Source organism: Procambarus clarkii, chromosome 10 (assembly GCF_040958095.1).
Source record: "Procambarus clarkii isolate CNS0578487 chromosome 10, FALCON_Pclarkii_2.0, whole genome shotgun sequence".
In the NCBI taxonomy this organism is placed as follows: domain Eukaryota; kingdom Metazoa; phylum Arthropoda; class Malacostraca; order Decapoda; family Cambaridae; genus Procambarus; species Procambarus clarkii.
This window is the reverse complement of record NC_091159.1, coordinates 53,166,715-53,180,374: the sequence shown is the minus strand read 5'-3', so window position 1 is coordinate 53,180,374 and position 13,660 is coordinate 53,166,715. Positions and strand designations below refer to the sequence as shown.

The following is a 13,660-nucleotide window of genomic DNA, read 5'->3' as shown; positions in this document are numbered from 1 at the left end:
CATGACTGACTGTAGAGACTTGATACAAGATCAAAGGGAAAGATTAGATAACAGAGAGCCTCCAGAAAACAAATAATTTAACAGATTATGTGGTTTGTCAAATTTGCGTAATATTTAACAAATAAACATATCTGCTCTATATATATATATTTTTTACACGAACAGAGTGATTAAGGATATTCAGCACTCAAAATATTTGTTATCATTTTCATCTTTTTGCAAGTTTAATCTTTAAAAATAGACTGTCGAACATTTACCTCATCCATGTTTATTATACCAATATGTTCATTATCTTATGCAATTAAAACAGTTATTTTCAACATCTCCATAATTTTGTTACATATTTAATTTACAGACATCAAAGAATCTTCAAATCTGAAACATTTAAATAACTGTAATCCAAAGCTGCTAATGTTGCGTTAAGGATGAGAGAAGACTTAACATTTCATAATTTCGCGCCACCACAACATACTGGCCCGCGTTACCGTTGTCATAGTTACGTATCTCAAACTGTCTCAACCTTGGAAGAAAAACATTCTTTTATTAATTTCAATTATAATGTTTATAGTATCTCTAAACCCTACAAAAATTTAAAAAACTTGTGTGTTTTAATAAAATATTAATTTTTATTGATAATGGTGCTTGAAGAAGTATGTTATGTAAAAGAAAGACGAAGGAGAAGTCAGGATCAATTAAGACTTCGAGACGCAATGTTTATGGTTGTGAGGTGAAAGAGCGCGTTGTTCGTAGGGGAGTGTGGGGCGCAGGTCCCTCCCAAGTGTCACCCTGCCTGGCACTAGCAGACAGGCACTGTTTGCTCTAGCACTCACTTGCGGCTACCACACGGGCTTCACCACCACAGCTGGCGCCACACTCCCTCCACACACGGCCCACGCCGGGCTCCTTTGCTCACTAGTAAGTGTTATTACCCAAATTGAAGGGGCAAGAAATAGAACACAGCGCGAGAATGAATCCTGGCGATTTAAATTAGTATTCATAAACTTATCTAGGCTTGAATCAACTTCTGATCATTGTGGTGATTATGGTAACAATGAGATTAGTTGTTTGTCATTAGTAAGCATATTGTTTCAACACGGTAGCTTAATTAGTACCTTTTTCTGTGGCGAAACTAGGCATTATGAAAAACATTGTCTTAATTGGTGTGCTTTGATTTGAATTACATAGAGCATATACACACCTGAGTCTTGAGGTAGATAAAGGCTTCAAGCTCAAGTTTTCCCACGTCTGCCCATGGTGTGCCTGGCACCCTTCTACCGCCAGCCGTGCACCACACACGAGTGTGGGGGACGTGGGGAGCATATGCAAATAAAAATCAAATGTAAATAGTGAACACAAATGCAAATTGCTTAGCTTAAAGGTAACTGGTTTCTTTTTAAACCTGGAGACTGTGCCTGAACCCTTTGTGTTATTCCGTGACACTTTTGCCACAGTCCGCGGCATGAGTATGGATTTAATGTTAATTAAGCTGAACTATCTACTATTATAAACAGACTTACTGTAATGTTAATAAACTTTGCAACCTAGTCATCAGTCTGTATGCAGGCGATGAGTCACAATAACGTGGGTGAAGTAGTTTGACCAGACCACACACTAGAAGGTGAAGGGACGACGACGTTTCGGTCCGTCCTGGACCATTCTCAAGTTGATTAGTCTGTGTGTCCATGTAAAAGTCGTAATACATGTAATGTGGAACATATGACAAGACGCCAGCTTCTTATCCTTGTTGAGGCCACTAGGCGCATGAAAGACCACTGTATCATGTACTTTCTTGCATATTATAATTTTTGAACTAGCTTTAGATATAATGCTGCTTAATGTAACTAGACATAATAATAAAACATATGTGACACTTGTGACAAAAGTGATTGTGTACGTTTTCTTTAATTTTATGCCTCTGTTCACCTAATAGTGAATAGGTACCCGGAAGTTAGGCAACTATTGGGTATTGCATCCTGGGGAGGGCCAGTAATTAAATCTCGATATAAACCTAAAGTGTATGTTTATATGCCTAATATGTATGTACTTATATTATAAACACAGGGTTCCTATCTCCGACAGAACGAATGAAACATTTTAAAATCCATTTATATCATACAAGCATTACTTTCTAGCAAGGTATACTATTCATGGATTGCCTAAATGATTTCGATCTTATTAAGATACAATAATTTACTGTTGCTTATTCAGTTTTGCTGTGTGCTGTGTTACACACAGTGCCTCTAAGGAACTAGCTTCTGGTCGTTCAGATTTGTTACCAGCTTATCAGCTTCTCTCTCTCTCCTCCACCCCAACCACCCATGTAACCCTTAAACACTTAAAGTGGGCAGAAGGGTGAAGCATTAACATGGACAGACCCCCAACCCGAGTTGTAGAGATATAATCATATACATCGAATAGTTGGATGTTACTGTCCATCAGGGTAAATAATGTAATTAAATATAATTTGTATTGTCGGGCATATATATATATATATATATATATATATATATATATATATATATATATATATATATATATATATATATATATATTGTATATATATATATATATATATATATATATATATATATATATTATATATATATATATATATATATATGTATATATATATATTATATATATATATATATATATATATATATATATATATATATATTATATATATATTATATATATATAAAATATATCACAACACACACACTTTAGGCCCGTATGTAGGTCCTCTCCCAAGGTTGATCTACTGACCCTCCCCAAGATGCAACATTATAATAGTTGCCTAACTTTAGGGTACCTATTTACTACTAAGTGAACAAAGGCATTAGGTAAAAGGAAACGTGCACAACCATTTCCGTCCAGCCGGGATTCAAACCCGGGATCCCTGATTTTGAGTCGAGAACGAAGCCTACTGTGCTACCATGCATTCTTTAAGGGTTGTTAATTCACAACTATTTGTATTTGTGGCTTTCGTGATTTTATTGTGTGTATGTTCGAAGAGTTTGTTTCCCAATGTCGCGAGCAGGTAGCCTGTTAGGCTTTTAGAAAAACTTCCCCCCCCCCCCCCGTTTCCCCTAGGCCATGCTAACCTTCCCCAGGATGCAACTCAGAATAGCTGCCAAACATCTAGGTATCTTTTTACTGCTAGAATATCGGTATCAAGTTAAAAGAAACATGCTTTGGCGTTTCTTTCTGCAGTGGGAATCGAAGCTGGAATCTTGTGGCTGTGACCTCTGTGGTGACAACTGCGCCACATGATGGTATGGGGGCTTTTTTCCATTCTGAATGATGGCCAATGTCGGATAATGTATTCCTCACACTTCTCGCATTTATTTTTGTTTAGTTGATGTATACGTTCTTTTATTATTCAGCACATACCAGTCCTGAGAACGGTATTGGAAGTAGTATAGATGCATATTGGAATCAAGGAACTAAACTCCATTTTATTTTACCTAGGATTTGTTAGGTTTTTAGCAATGTTTCAACTTTTCTGAATAGTTGGAGTTTTTCATACATGCTTCAAGATTTAGTCTATTAACAGCTTTGGTTTGTTTAGTTAGTGTAAATATTCCATATACCAGCTCTGACAGTTCGCCCTTAGTCTAGATTTTAGTTTTGCATCTGCTATTTATTTTTTAATCCAATATTATGGTCAGGTACGTGACCTGACACTGTATTGACCATTTAAGTTTGTATTTGAGCACTCCATCGTCTTGTTCAGTAGTGTCGTCTTGGAGATGTGCTTTATTTGCCGTTTCACGAAGGTGCAAAAAAAAGTCAATTGTATATTTCTTTACTTGAATGTATGTGTACAGTATTATAAATTACGTTTTATCTTTATTAAATGTTTATTTGTCCAATATGGGCAAACTTAAGTAGCGAAATCGGCAAATTATTAAGTAACTTATTAAATGATATTTATAGTACAATCAGTTGAAAGAGCAAGTCATTCTAACAATGACGATAACAAAATATTTGATAAAACTATTTTTGTATCCTCGTGACTTTGCTGTCAGCTGGAGCGAATTCCACTCCTTACCGTCAGCCCGTCCTCAAACTGTATCCAAATAAATGTTCATTAATCTAGTCGCTAAACACCTTATTAAATAAATGAAAAACACCTTCCTCGGGTATTATTACCTGGTGTTTTTTAATATAAGGTAATATTACCTCAACTAATATTACCTTATATTTGAGAAAATAAATATTTGAATACTGTGTACGTTAAAATTAATGAATGCGACATTGGGGTCGACCGCCGGTTGGACGAGTCTAGCCTGAGGACAGGGACTCGAATCGCACCCCTCTAATGCTTACCATTGCCAACAGAACCAAAACATCTAATCTTTTCTAGGAATTATAAAATTATCTAGGAATTATCTAGGAAAAATACAGTTATTGGTGCTACATTGGTCCCCGGCTTGGCGCCTTCTTTTGATAAATTACTTGTTGTACAGTTATAATATCATGAATATTAATTCAACAAAAGGGCATTTTCGGTTGCATAGTATACTAAAAATAGGGAATGCGTAATTTAGAGTTGATTGCAGCTGGGAGGACCTAAGACTGGGAGGCGCGGGCCACCCGTGTCCCCCTGACGTCAACAGATATTAAGCAGGAGAGGACAAAACCGGTTGGAAAACGTGCCTTCCGATAACTTTTCAATGTTTATCAATAACCTCAAGCTCTTGCTAACCTACTTAAGATATGAGAGACTGGTGGCTGTTATCTAGACGCAGATAAGGTGGCTAGGGGTGGCCAGGAGACACCTGTGTTTACCTCGGTGCTATGGCAGCGGGGGCAAGGTTAGTTTGGTCGGGTTTGTACATTTTTGTGAATAGGTATTGATTAGTTCCAAGTTCCGTTTGGCTGTAGCTTTTGTAAATGTGTAATATGTTGAATAAACATTCAATGGAGTAAGTTTGTAGTTCTAAAAAGAAGGCACTAGGCTTGGTAGGCAGAAATGATGTGATTTTCTATTGCGTTTGAACAGTGTAGCCTAAGATCTCTCCCTTTTTTTCTATTGCAAAGGAGCAAATTTGTTGAATATTTCAGGTTTCTGACTGGAATATTGCCTCAGTCCTTGATTACTTATTACTTGAGGTTAATGGTTTGGTCGTAGTAAATAGCCTAAGTTTTGTTTCAATTTTGGTAATTGAAATTGAAACATAGCAATTAACTTGTACATACTACGTAGTGAAGCTAATCGACAAATGCCAAGTGTAACTGAGCTAGCACCGGCATATGTTAGCGGGTTTGTTAAATTTGCTTTCGATTATATATATATATATATATATATATATATATATATATATATATATATATATATATATATATATATATATATATATATCGTACCTAGTAGCCAGAACGCACTTCTCAGCCTACTATGCAAGGCCCGATTTGCCTAATAAGCCAAGTTTTCATGAATTAATGTTTTTTCGACTACCTAACCTACCTTACCTAACCTAACTTTTTCGGCCACCTAACCTAACCTAACCTATACAGATAGGTTAGGTAGGGTTGGTTAGGTTCGGTCATATATCTACGTTAATTTTAACTCCAATAAAAAAAAAATGACCTCATACATAATGGAATGGGTAGCTTTATCATTTCATAAGAAAAAAAATAGAGAAAATATATTAATTCAGGAAAACTTGGCTTATTAGGCAAATCGGGCCTTGCATAGTAGGCTGAGAAGTGCGTTCTGGCTACTAGGTACGACATATATATATATATATATATATATATATATATATATATATATATATATATATATATATATATATATATATATATATATATATATATATATATATGTCGTACCTAGTAGCCAGAACTCACTTCTCAGCCTACTATTCAAGGCCCGATTTGCCTAATAAGCCAAGTTTTCCTGAATTAATATATTTACTATAATTTTTTTCTTATGAAATGATAAAGCAACCCTTTTCTCTATGTATGAGGTCAATTTCTTTTTATTGGAGTTAAAATTAACGTAGATATATGACCGAACCTAACCAACCCTACCTAACCTAACCTAACCTATATTTATAGGTAAGGTTAGGTTAGGTAGCCAAAAAAAGCTAGGTTAGGTTAGGTTAGGTAGGTTAGGTAGACGAAAAAACATTAATTCATGAAAACTTGGCTTATTAGGCAAATCGGGCCGTGAATAGTAGGCTGAGAAGTGCGTTCTGGCTATTAGGTACGACATATATATATATATATATATATATATATATGGTCTTTTTAAAAAAAATTATTACACAAATTGTCCATTACAAGTTCATTTGCTGTATAGTCATACTGGCTTAGCAGTTTTCTTTGATAATTAACTAACGTGTAAGTAGATAATAATAATAATAATGTGTTTAATTGTTTGAAAGCGTGGGAGGTAATGTTGCAACATATAACCCCCCTCAACGATATATTTCAGCAAGAGTATAATATTTTTCCCTCGTGGAAAATTGTGTGTGACTAAAGCCTACTGTAAATACAATTATATATTGTGCCCTCAAGTCGCCATGTTTGTTTCTACTCCTTACTGTCAAGTTTAATTTTTAAGTTCCATGGCAACTATATAGCCACACGCTAAATCAATAGGCGAGCATACTTTCCCACCAGGCTGCCTTGATTACTGAACCAATCCTGTTTGTCGTGATTACTGAACGAATAATGTTGGGATTACTTTTCGTGTCCAACTGTTTTGATTACTTTTCGTGCCCCGGCTGCCATGATTACTTTTCGTGCCCGTCGGCCTTGATTACTATTCGTGCCCGTCTGCCTTGATTACTTTTCGTGCCCGTCTGCCTTGATTACTTTTCGTGCCCCGGCTGCCATGATTACTTTTCGTGCCCATCTGCCTTGATTACTTTTCGTGCCCGTCTGCCTTGATTACTTTTCGTGCCCGGCTGCCTGATTATTTTTCGTGCCCTGCGGCCTTGATTATCTTTCGTTCCCAATTGCCTTGAATATTTTTCGTGCACAGCTGCCTTCATTACTATAGTCGTGCACGGCTCCCTAAATCCATTGGTTTTTCTGCCCAACTATTGTCAGTGGTGCGATGGACGGTCGAATGGACCTAATGAAATAAAAACAGACCCACATTAGAAAATGAAAGCATTTGTGGTTTAATTGAATTTACCTGAGGGCCTCGACGTTGAGAGGAAGCCAGCGGGTTGTCAAAGGTCTCTCCATTGTTAATTTTTCTAACTATTTTGAACTGACTGACATTCTCCGTGCGTTTAAAGTTCAAAAATATATTTACATGCCGTGATAAATGTCGCTTATTCCCGTTATTGCTGTAACTAAGATATAGTGAGTGTGGTTATTTAACTGTCATGAAGCATTAATTAATAAGACATTAATACAATCACCCTGAAAACCAGAATTTAATAAATTACGCGTTTTGAGTAGGTTTAAGGCACAGTTAGCAGATCAACAGCAGAGTAAGCATAGATAAGGTGAAGTCTGAACACGTATCAACAGTTATTGGTGTGATAATGAGGTCTGTCCTGAGACTTTATTAATTCATTATGTCGCGGGACAGGCAGCCAGTGAATATATACATGTTACGCATATATCGAGGTCCCCCCCCTCCCCACCAGGGTCGAATTGCTGAGCCTACCCCAGGATGCATGGTGGAGGTGCTGATAATCAAAATATAAATCCTATGTATGGTTATTGTCCTTTTCAAAGCCTCAGCAGTTTAGAGACAAACTAATGAAAATAAAATACTGCTTGGAAGATCTCACAAACTCAGCCTCGAACATCATCTTGCTTAGCGAATTTCAACTTACGGTGCCTAAAATGGAAGCCTTACAGATACCGTTATTTCGGCCAGAATCCCAGGAAGCCGTCTGAATGAACAGCCTCTTACGGTGTGTGATCTATTTGCTGGTTTAAGGCAAATCTTATAGCTAACTGTAAAAGGAAACACCCTACATCCTATTTTCACAGTGATAAATTGGTCCGCTGGGGGGTAGAAATAGCCTAAGCTACTCTATCCCTTTGAGATGTATTTCTTGCTTATCTCAATAAACATACTTGAACTTGAATTGGTCCGTAAAATAATGATTATATATACCTGTTACTGGGATCACTAATAGAAGTTCAGAAAAGCATGAAACCTGCGCTGCCAGTTTCAAATCAAAGAGAATTCAGCAAAATCAATTTTAGTAATAAGCAGATTCATTTATATTAATATACAAGTAGGTACAATGGGGTATGATAGTACATACGGTGGGGATTAAGTTTAACGCTCTTGCGAAGCCACTAACACGCATAGCGTTCTAGGCGGATTTGGTAACTATTTAACCGAGACCAAAGAAATAACTTGGGGAAGAACAGCTAGATAATGCAAATAATAAGATAACAGCTAGATAATCTAAATAGTGTCTCGGGAAAATAGGCGTCGTAACACTAGAAACATGATCAAGTCACATCCCACAAAGAAAAGATAAAACGAAGCAGATTGGGGCGAGAACGGACCCCCCTGGAAACACAAACCGGAACTGTCTCTATTTTCCTCTTGTTACAACTTGTAATAAAGTTGTTACATCTTGGCTTAACGTGTTTATGACGTATTAGAACGTTGTTACAATTTGCTATATTGGTTGTTATAACTGGTTAGGAGGTGTTAAAACTTGTTCGAACGTTGTACCAACGTCGTAGTTTCGGCGTGTGTTTGGCGGGGATCAGGTCCCTCTATAGGCGAATAAAACAATTAACAGTCACACCACTCGTCCTCAGACCAAGTCCATTCCATCCAGCGTCGACCCCAAAAAACGCATTCGTCAATTTTTAAAATGCTCTTCATTCAAAATAGGAATCTTCTCAAATATAAATTAATATTGTTATATAATAGCATACTGTGCATATTTAGGTATTGGTTAGGTTAGGTGTTTAGATTCCGTTAGCGATTATTTGTATTTGTAGTACGTGGGTGAGACATTTACAGCGTTGTGGTTCGAACAAAAGTCGTCAGTGAAGCACTTGTTCCGGAAGTGTTCGAACGTCATCAGTTGTGAATCGAGGGTAAACCGTTTTTTATTCTTAAACAGGGGGTTTGACGGGTGCATGGAATGGACTTTGGTCTTTGTTTTAAGGACGGGCTGTATTTAGAGAGATGCGATTCGAACGTTTGATGCGAAGCGAAGATTTAAGCGAAGCACTGTTCCAAAAGAGTCCGAATACAATCAGTTGATTCATTAAATTGTGAACCATTAGTCCCCCAAGGAGTCTTAACAAATTATCGCTAATAAGTTGGTTGCAATTTGTTAACAAATCCTGACAATTCGGCGAACTCCATTTAACATTTTTCAATACAAAAAAGTAACCAAATGTTCTAATATTCCCATAATGTCAACATGGTAAGTGTTGTGTGGAATGTTACTCGTATCCAACCTCTGGTGTCGCCAAGTGCCTTAACCACGGTAACACACGAGGCGGGGTGGGGTTTGATGGGGTGGGTGTAGGGAGGGGTCGTTAGGTTGAGGGGCTGTTGGGTTGGGGTTATTTGGGTGGTGTCAGCGGAGGTTAGCCTCAACAGCTGAGCAGAGTCGTGCGGAGAATGTCTCAGCTGACCTTGTTGATGAAATTTACAGGAGGCGCACGCAGGGTGGCGAGGGCTATGGCCGCCCCGGGGTAATTATTGCTTCACAGTGTTGACGTATACACACTTGATCGGTCGACCGTGTCCTCTGTCGTACATTCTTCTTGTTTTATTCTCTAAGGTAATACACTTGATAACGTTTAGTTAAGGTAGTGTAAGGCAAATAAGGTTTGGTTAGTTTATATGAGTTTTAGTTTGTGTTGAACCGAGCTTTTCTTCGTACACAGAAGCAGCAGCAGCACCTCCGTGTGAGCCAAGATGAGCAATCCGGCCAGCGAACTGGAGCGGCCAGGGACCAACGCGTCTAACCGGCAGGCCTGGGGAGGTTTTGATGGGCGAGACGGCGCCCCCGGACCCACTGGGCCCGTCGGGGCCGCCCCCACCACCGCCGTCGACAACTACGAGTACGACAACAGTGAGACCATCCGCAAGAAAGGATGCTGGTACAACTTCTCCACCTGTGTCTCACGTGAGTTTTTCCCCGATTGTTTAATGTGTTCTGACTCTTGATTTACGCGGTACTGTGTCATATTCTACTGGCATCGGTACGTTATTTCTAATACTGGTCTCCCATGGTCGAGGGACACGAAACCTGTTAGGTTCATCCCGTTTACTCCTGGCAAATTACTAAACTTTCGCCAGGATGAAATACCACAACAACTGGGTTGGTAAGGAAGCGTGCCAAAAACGTCTCGTTCTGCCTGGGAATCGAACCCGGGGCCGTTCGGTTGTGAGCAGACTGCTGCGCTATACGTATCTTGACAAGACAATTTCTCATATTTCTCTTGACATGACATTTCTATTATATATAACATTAATGTGATTTATTTGTGCATTCGAAGAGAAGCGGTGAGGGTAGAACCACAGTCAGTGCTTAATATCCTGAGTTGGTATCGGAAGACGCCTCTCTCTCTCTCTCTCTCTCCCCCCTGTTCTTGCCACTCTCCATAGGGAATACTTCCAAACCGTTCTTATTTACACTATTAATACTCGTCCCTCTCTCTGGCTTCGCTATGTTGATGACATTTTTGCTTTATGGCTTCATGACCTTTAGTCTTTTCCAGCCTTTCCTCTCCTCTCTTAACAATCTGGCTTCTTCTATCAATTTCAAAGTTGACTGTGAATCTAATTTTCTCCTTCCTTTTCTTGATGTTCACAGCTCTGTGTCCGGGTTCTCGTTCTCTGTCTACCACAACCTCTGCATAGTGGCATGTACATTCACTTCTCCTCCTACCATCCTCCTTCTGTTAAGAAAAGTGTCCTCGTCTCTCTCTTCCTCCGCGCTCTTCACATCAGCGACCCTCAGTTTCTGGACTCTGAAATTTCATTTATCTACAAATCTTTCTCTCGCCTTGGTTACCCCTTACATTTTATCAACTGTGTCTATTCTCAAGCTAAACAAACCCAACCGCTTGGAGTGGACGGTAGAGCGACGGTCACGTTTCATGCAGGTCGGCTGTCAATCCCTGACCGTCCAAGTGGTTGGGCACCATTCCTTCTCCCCGGTCCCATCTCAAATCCTTATCTTGACCCCTTCCAAGTGCTATATAGTCGTAATGGCTTGGCGCTTTTCCCTGATAACTATCTCCCTCCCTCAAGGTAAACGAAATTTCTTTCATCCCAAACCTGTTTCCAACGTCAGAATCGCTACGGACCTCCACCAGAGTTTGCTCTGGCTCCATCCTGGCCAGGCATACTTCACCATCTTTCATCTGCCTTCCCTTCATATATAAACTAAAAAAATCTGACTAATACCCTTGGTAGTAATGTGGTTCAGACTTCTCCTGCTTCCATGCTGCTGGTGTCTACTCTATTTCCTGTTCGTCTTGTCCTCTCCAATACTTTGGGGAAACTGGTCGTACACTAAATGACAGACTTAACACAAAAGAAATGTTAAGTCTGCAGACACAAACAGCGCTCTCTTCTGTCATTTTTGGGAGTCTAATCATACCTAATGATTGGTCTTCTTCTAAATTAATCTTTCCTGCCTCTCTTCACAGACGCCGTCTTGTCGACTCGTCTCTGAGACCCAACATGAACCTTAGTCCTGGCTTTGTTGCTGTTGACTCTTCCCTTTCACAGTACATACTCAAATGCTCCAACCTTCTTAACAAACGTGACCTTACTTAATTAAGCCTATCCTTCCCAACCTTCCTTTTTCCTTATTCAAGTTCAAGTATGTTTATTGAGATAAGAAAGAAATACATCTCAAAGGGATAGAGTAGCTTAGGGTATTTCTACCCCCCCCCCCCCCGTCTCCTTTTTCCTTAACCTTCCTCTTATTCTTAGCTATCCCATTATTACACGCATTCATCCTATTCTTACCTTTTCGCTGTACTCTTACCTTCTAGGAATAACCTACGTCTCGTCATTTGATGTGCGTCAAATCTTCAGCCACGTTATTGTGACTCACCGCCCGCAATATGCCTCGGGAATCCTAGAGGATTGAGTCGAATCCCGGGTTACATGACTGTTTAGCATGGTTGGCCCTTCTCGCCAAGGTTCCCAGCGTCAAGAAACTGTCGTACAGAAAACGGGACTGTCGTATGTCAGTTTCGCGAGCCGCGACCATTTTTTTTCTAGTACGACAGTTTTAGGTAAAGTTTTGGTCAAAATGCGACGTGCTGTATGGAGGACGGGTTGAGCCAAATCTGAGGAGAGTGGGAGTGGGAGAGAGTGAGAGAGAGTGTGAGAGTGGGAGAGAGGGTCGTCTGGGTTGCAAGGCCCTTGTTGAGGCATTGTTAGGGGGCAACACTGCCACAACTCCTCCCCCCCCCTCCCGTCATCACTACAACCCCCACCCCAAGTCATCACCACAACCCCCCCCCACCGGTCATCACCAGAACCCCCCCAAGTCATCACCACAATTCTCCGTACGAGTGATTACGGGAAATGTAAAGGCATTCCTTGAAGATACACTTACAGTCCCAGGGGGAAACGTGCGCGTGGCCCCCGGGGGTGAAACATGCGCGCGGCCCCGGGGGTGAAACATGCGCGCGGCCCCGGGGGTGAAACGTGCGCGCGGCCCCGGGGGTGAAACATGCGCTCGGCCCCGGGGGTGAAACGTGCGCGTGGCCCCCGGGGGTGAAACGTGCGCTCGGCCCCGGGGGTGAAACATGCGCGCGGCCCCGGGGGTGAAACATGCGCGCAGCCCCCGGGGGTGAAACATGCGCGCGGCCCCCGGGGGTGAAACATGCGCGCGGCCCCGGGGGTGAAACATGCGCGCAGCCCCCGGGGGTGAAACATGCGCGCGGCCCCGGGGGTGAAACGTGCGCGCGGCCCCCGGGGGTGAAACGTGCGCGCGGCCCCCGGGGGTGAAACGTGCGCTCGGCCCCGGGGGTGAAACGTGCGCTCGGCCCCGGGGGTGAAACGTGCGCTTGGCCCCGGGGGTGAAACATGCGCGCGGCCCCGGGGGTGAAACGTGCGCGCGGCCCCCGGGGGTGAAACGTGCGCTCGGCCCCGGGGGTGAAACGTGCGCTCGGCCCCGGGGGTGAAACGTGCGCTCGGACCCGGGGGTGAAACGTGCGCGCGGCCCCGGGGGTGAAACGTGCGCGCGGCCCCCGGGGGTGAAACGTGCGCGCGGCCCCCGGGGGTGAAACGTGCGCTCGGCGTCGGGGGGGGGAGAAACGTGCGCGCGGCCCCGGGGGTGAAACATGCGCGTGGCCCCCGGGGGTGAAACGTGCGCGCGGCCCCCGGGGGTGAAACATGCGCGCGGCCCCGGGGGTGAAACATGCGCGCGGCCCCCGGGGGATGGAAACATGCGCTCGGCCCCGGGGGTGAAACATGCGCGCGGCCCCGGGGGTGAAACGTGCGCGCGGCCCCGGGGGGTGAAACATGCGCGCGGCCCCTGGGGTGAAACGTGCGCGCGGCCCCGGGGGTGAAACATGCGCGCGGCCCCGGGGGTGAAACGTGCGCGCGGCCCCCGGGGGTGAAACGTGCGCGCGGCCCCGGGGGTGAAACGTGCGCGCGGCCCCGGGGGTGAAACATGCGCGCGGCCCCGGGGGTGAAACGTGCTCGCGGCCCCGGGGGTGAAAC

At 42.5% G+C, this 13,660-nt stretch overlaps 1 protein-coding gene across 3 annotated transcripts in view; it reads left to right on the top strand.

Annotated features, from left to right (window-relative positions):
• Positions 1–779: 779 nt before the first annotated feature.
• Positions 780–13,660, top strand: part of LOC123774986 (polycystin-2) — a 69,641-nt gene continuing 56,760 nt past the window's right edge. Inside the window, exons 1-2 of one of the 3 annotated variants that reach the window (XM_045769717.2) lie at positions 780–915; positions 9,853–10,094. In XM_045769717.2, the coding sequence (XP_045625673.1) occupies positions 9,884–10,094 (211 nt within the window). In that variant the 5' untranslated portion in view covers positions 780–915; positions 9,853–9,883. Of the gene's footprint in view, positions 916–4,709; positions 4,821–9,660; positions 9,747–9,852; positions 10,095–13,660 lie in introns of those variants that run through there. The other 2 variants (XM_045769690.2, XM_045769727.2) reach the window with 2 other exon arrangements.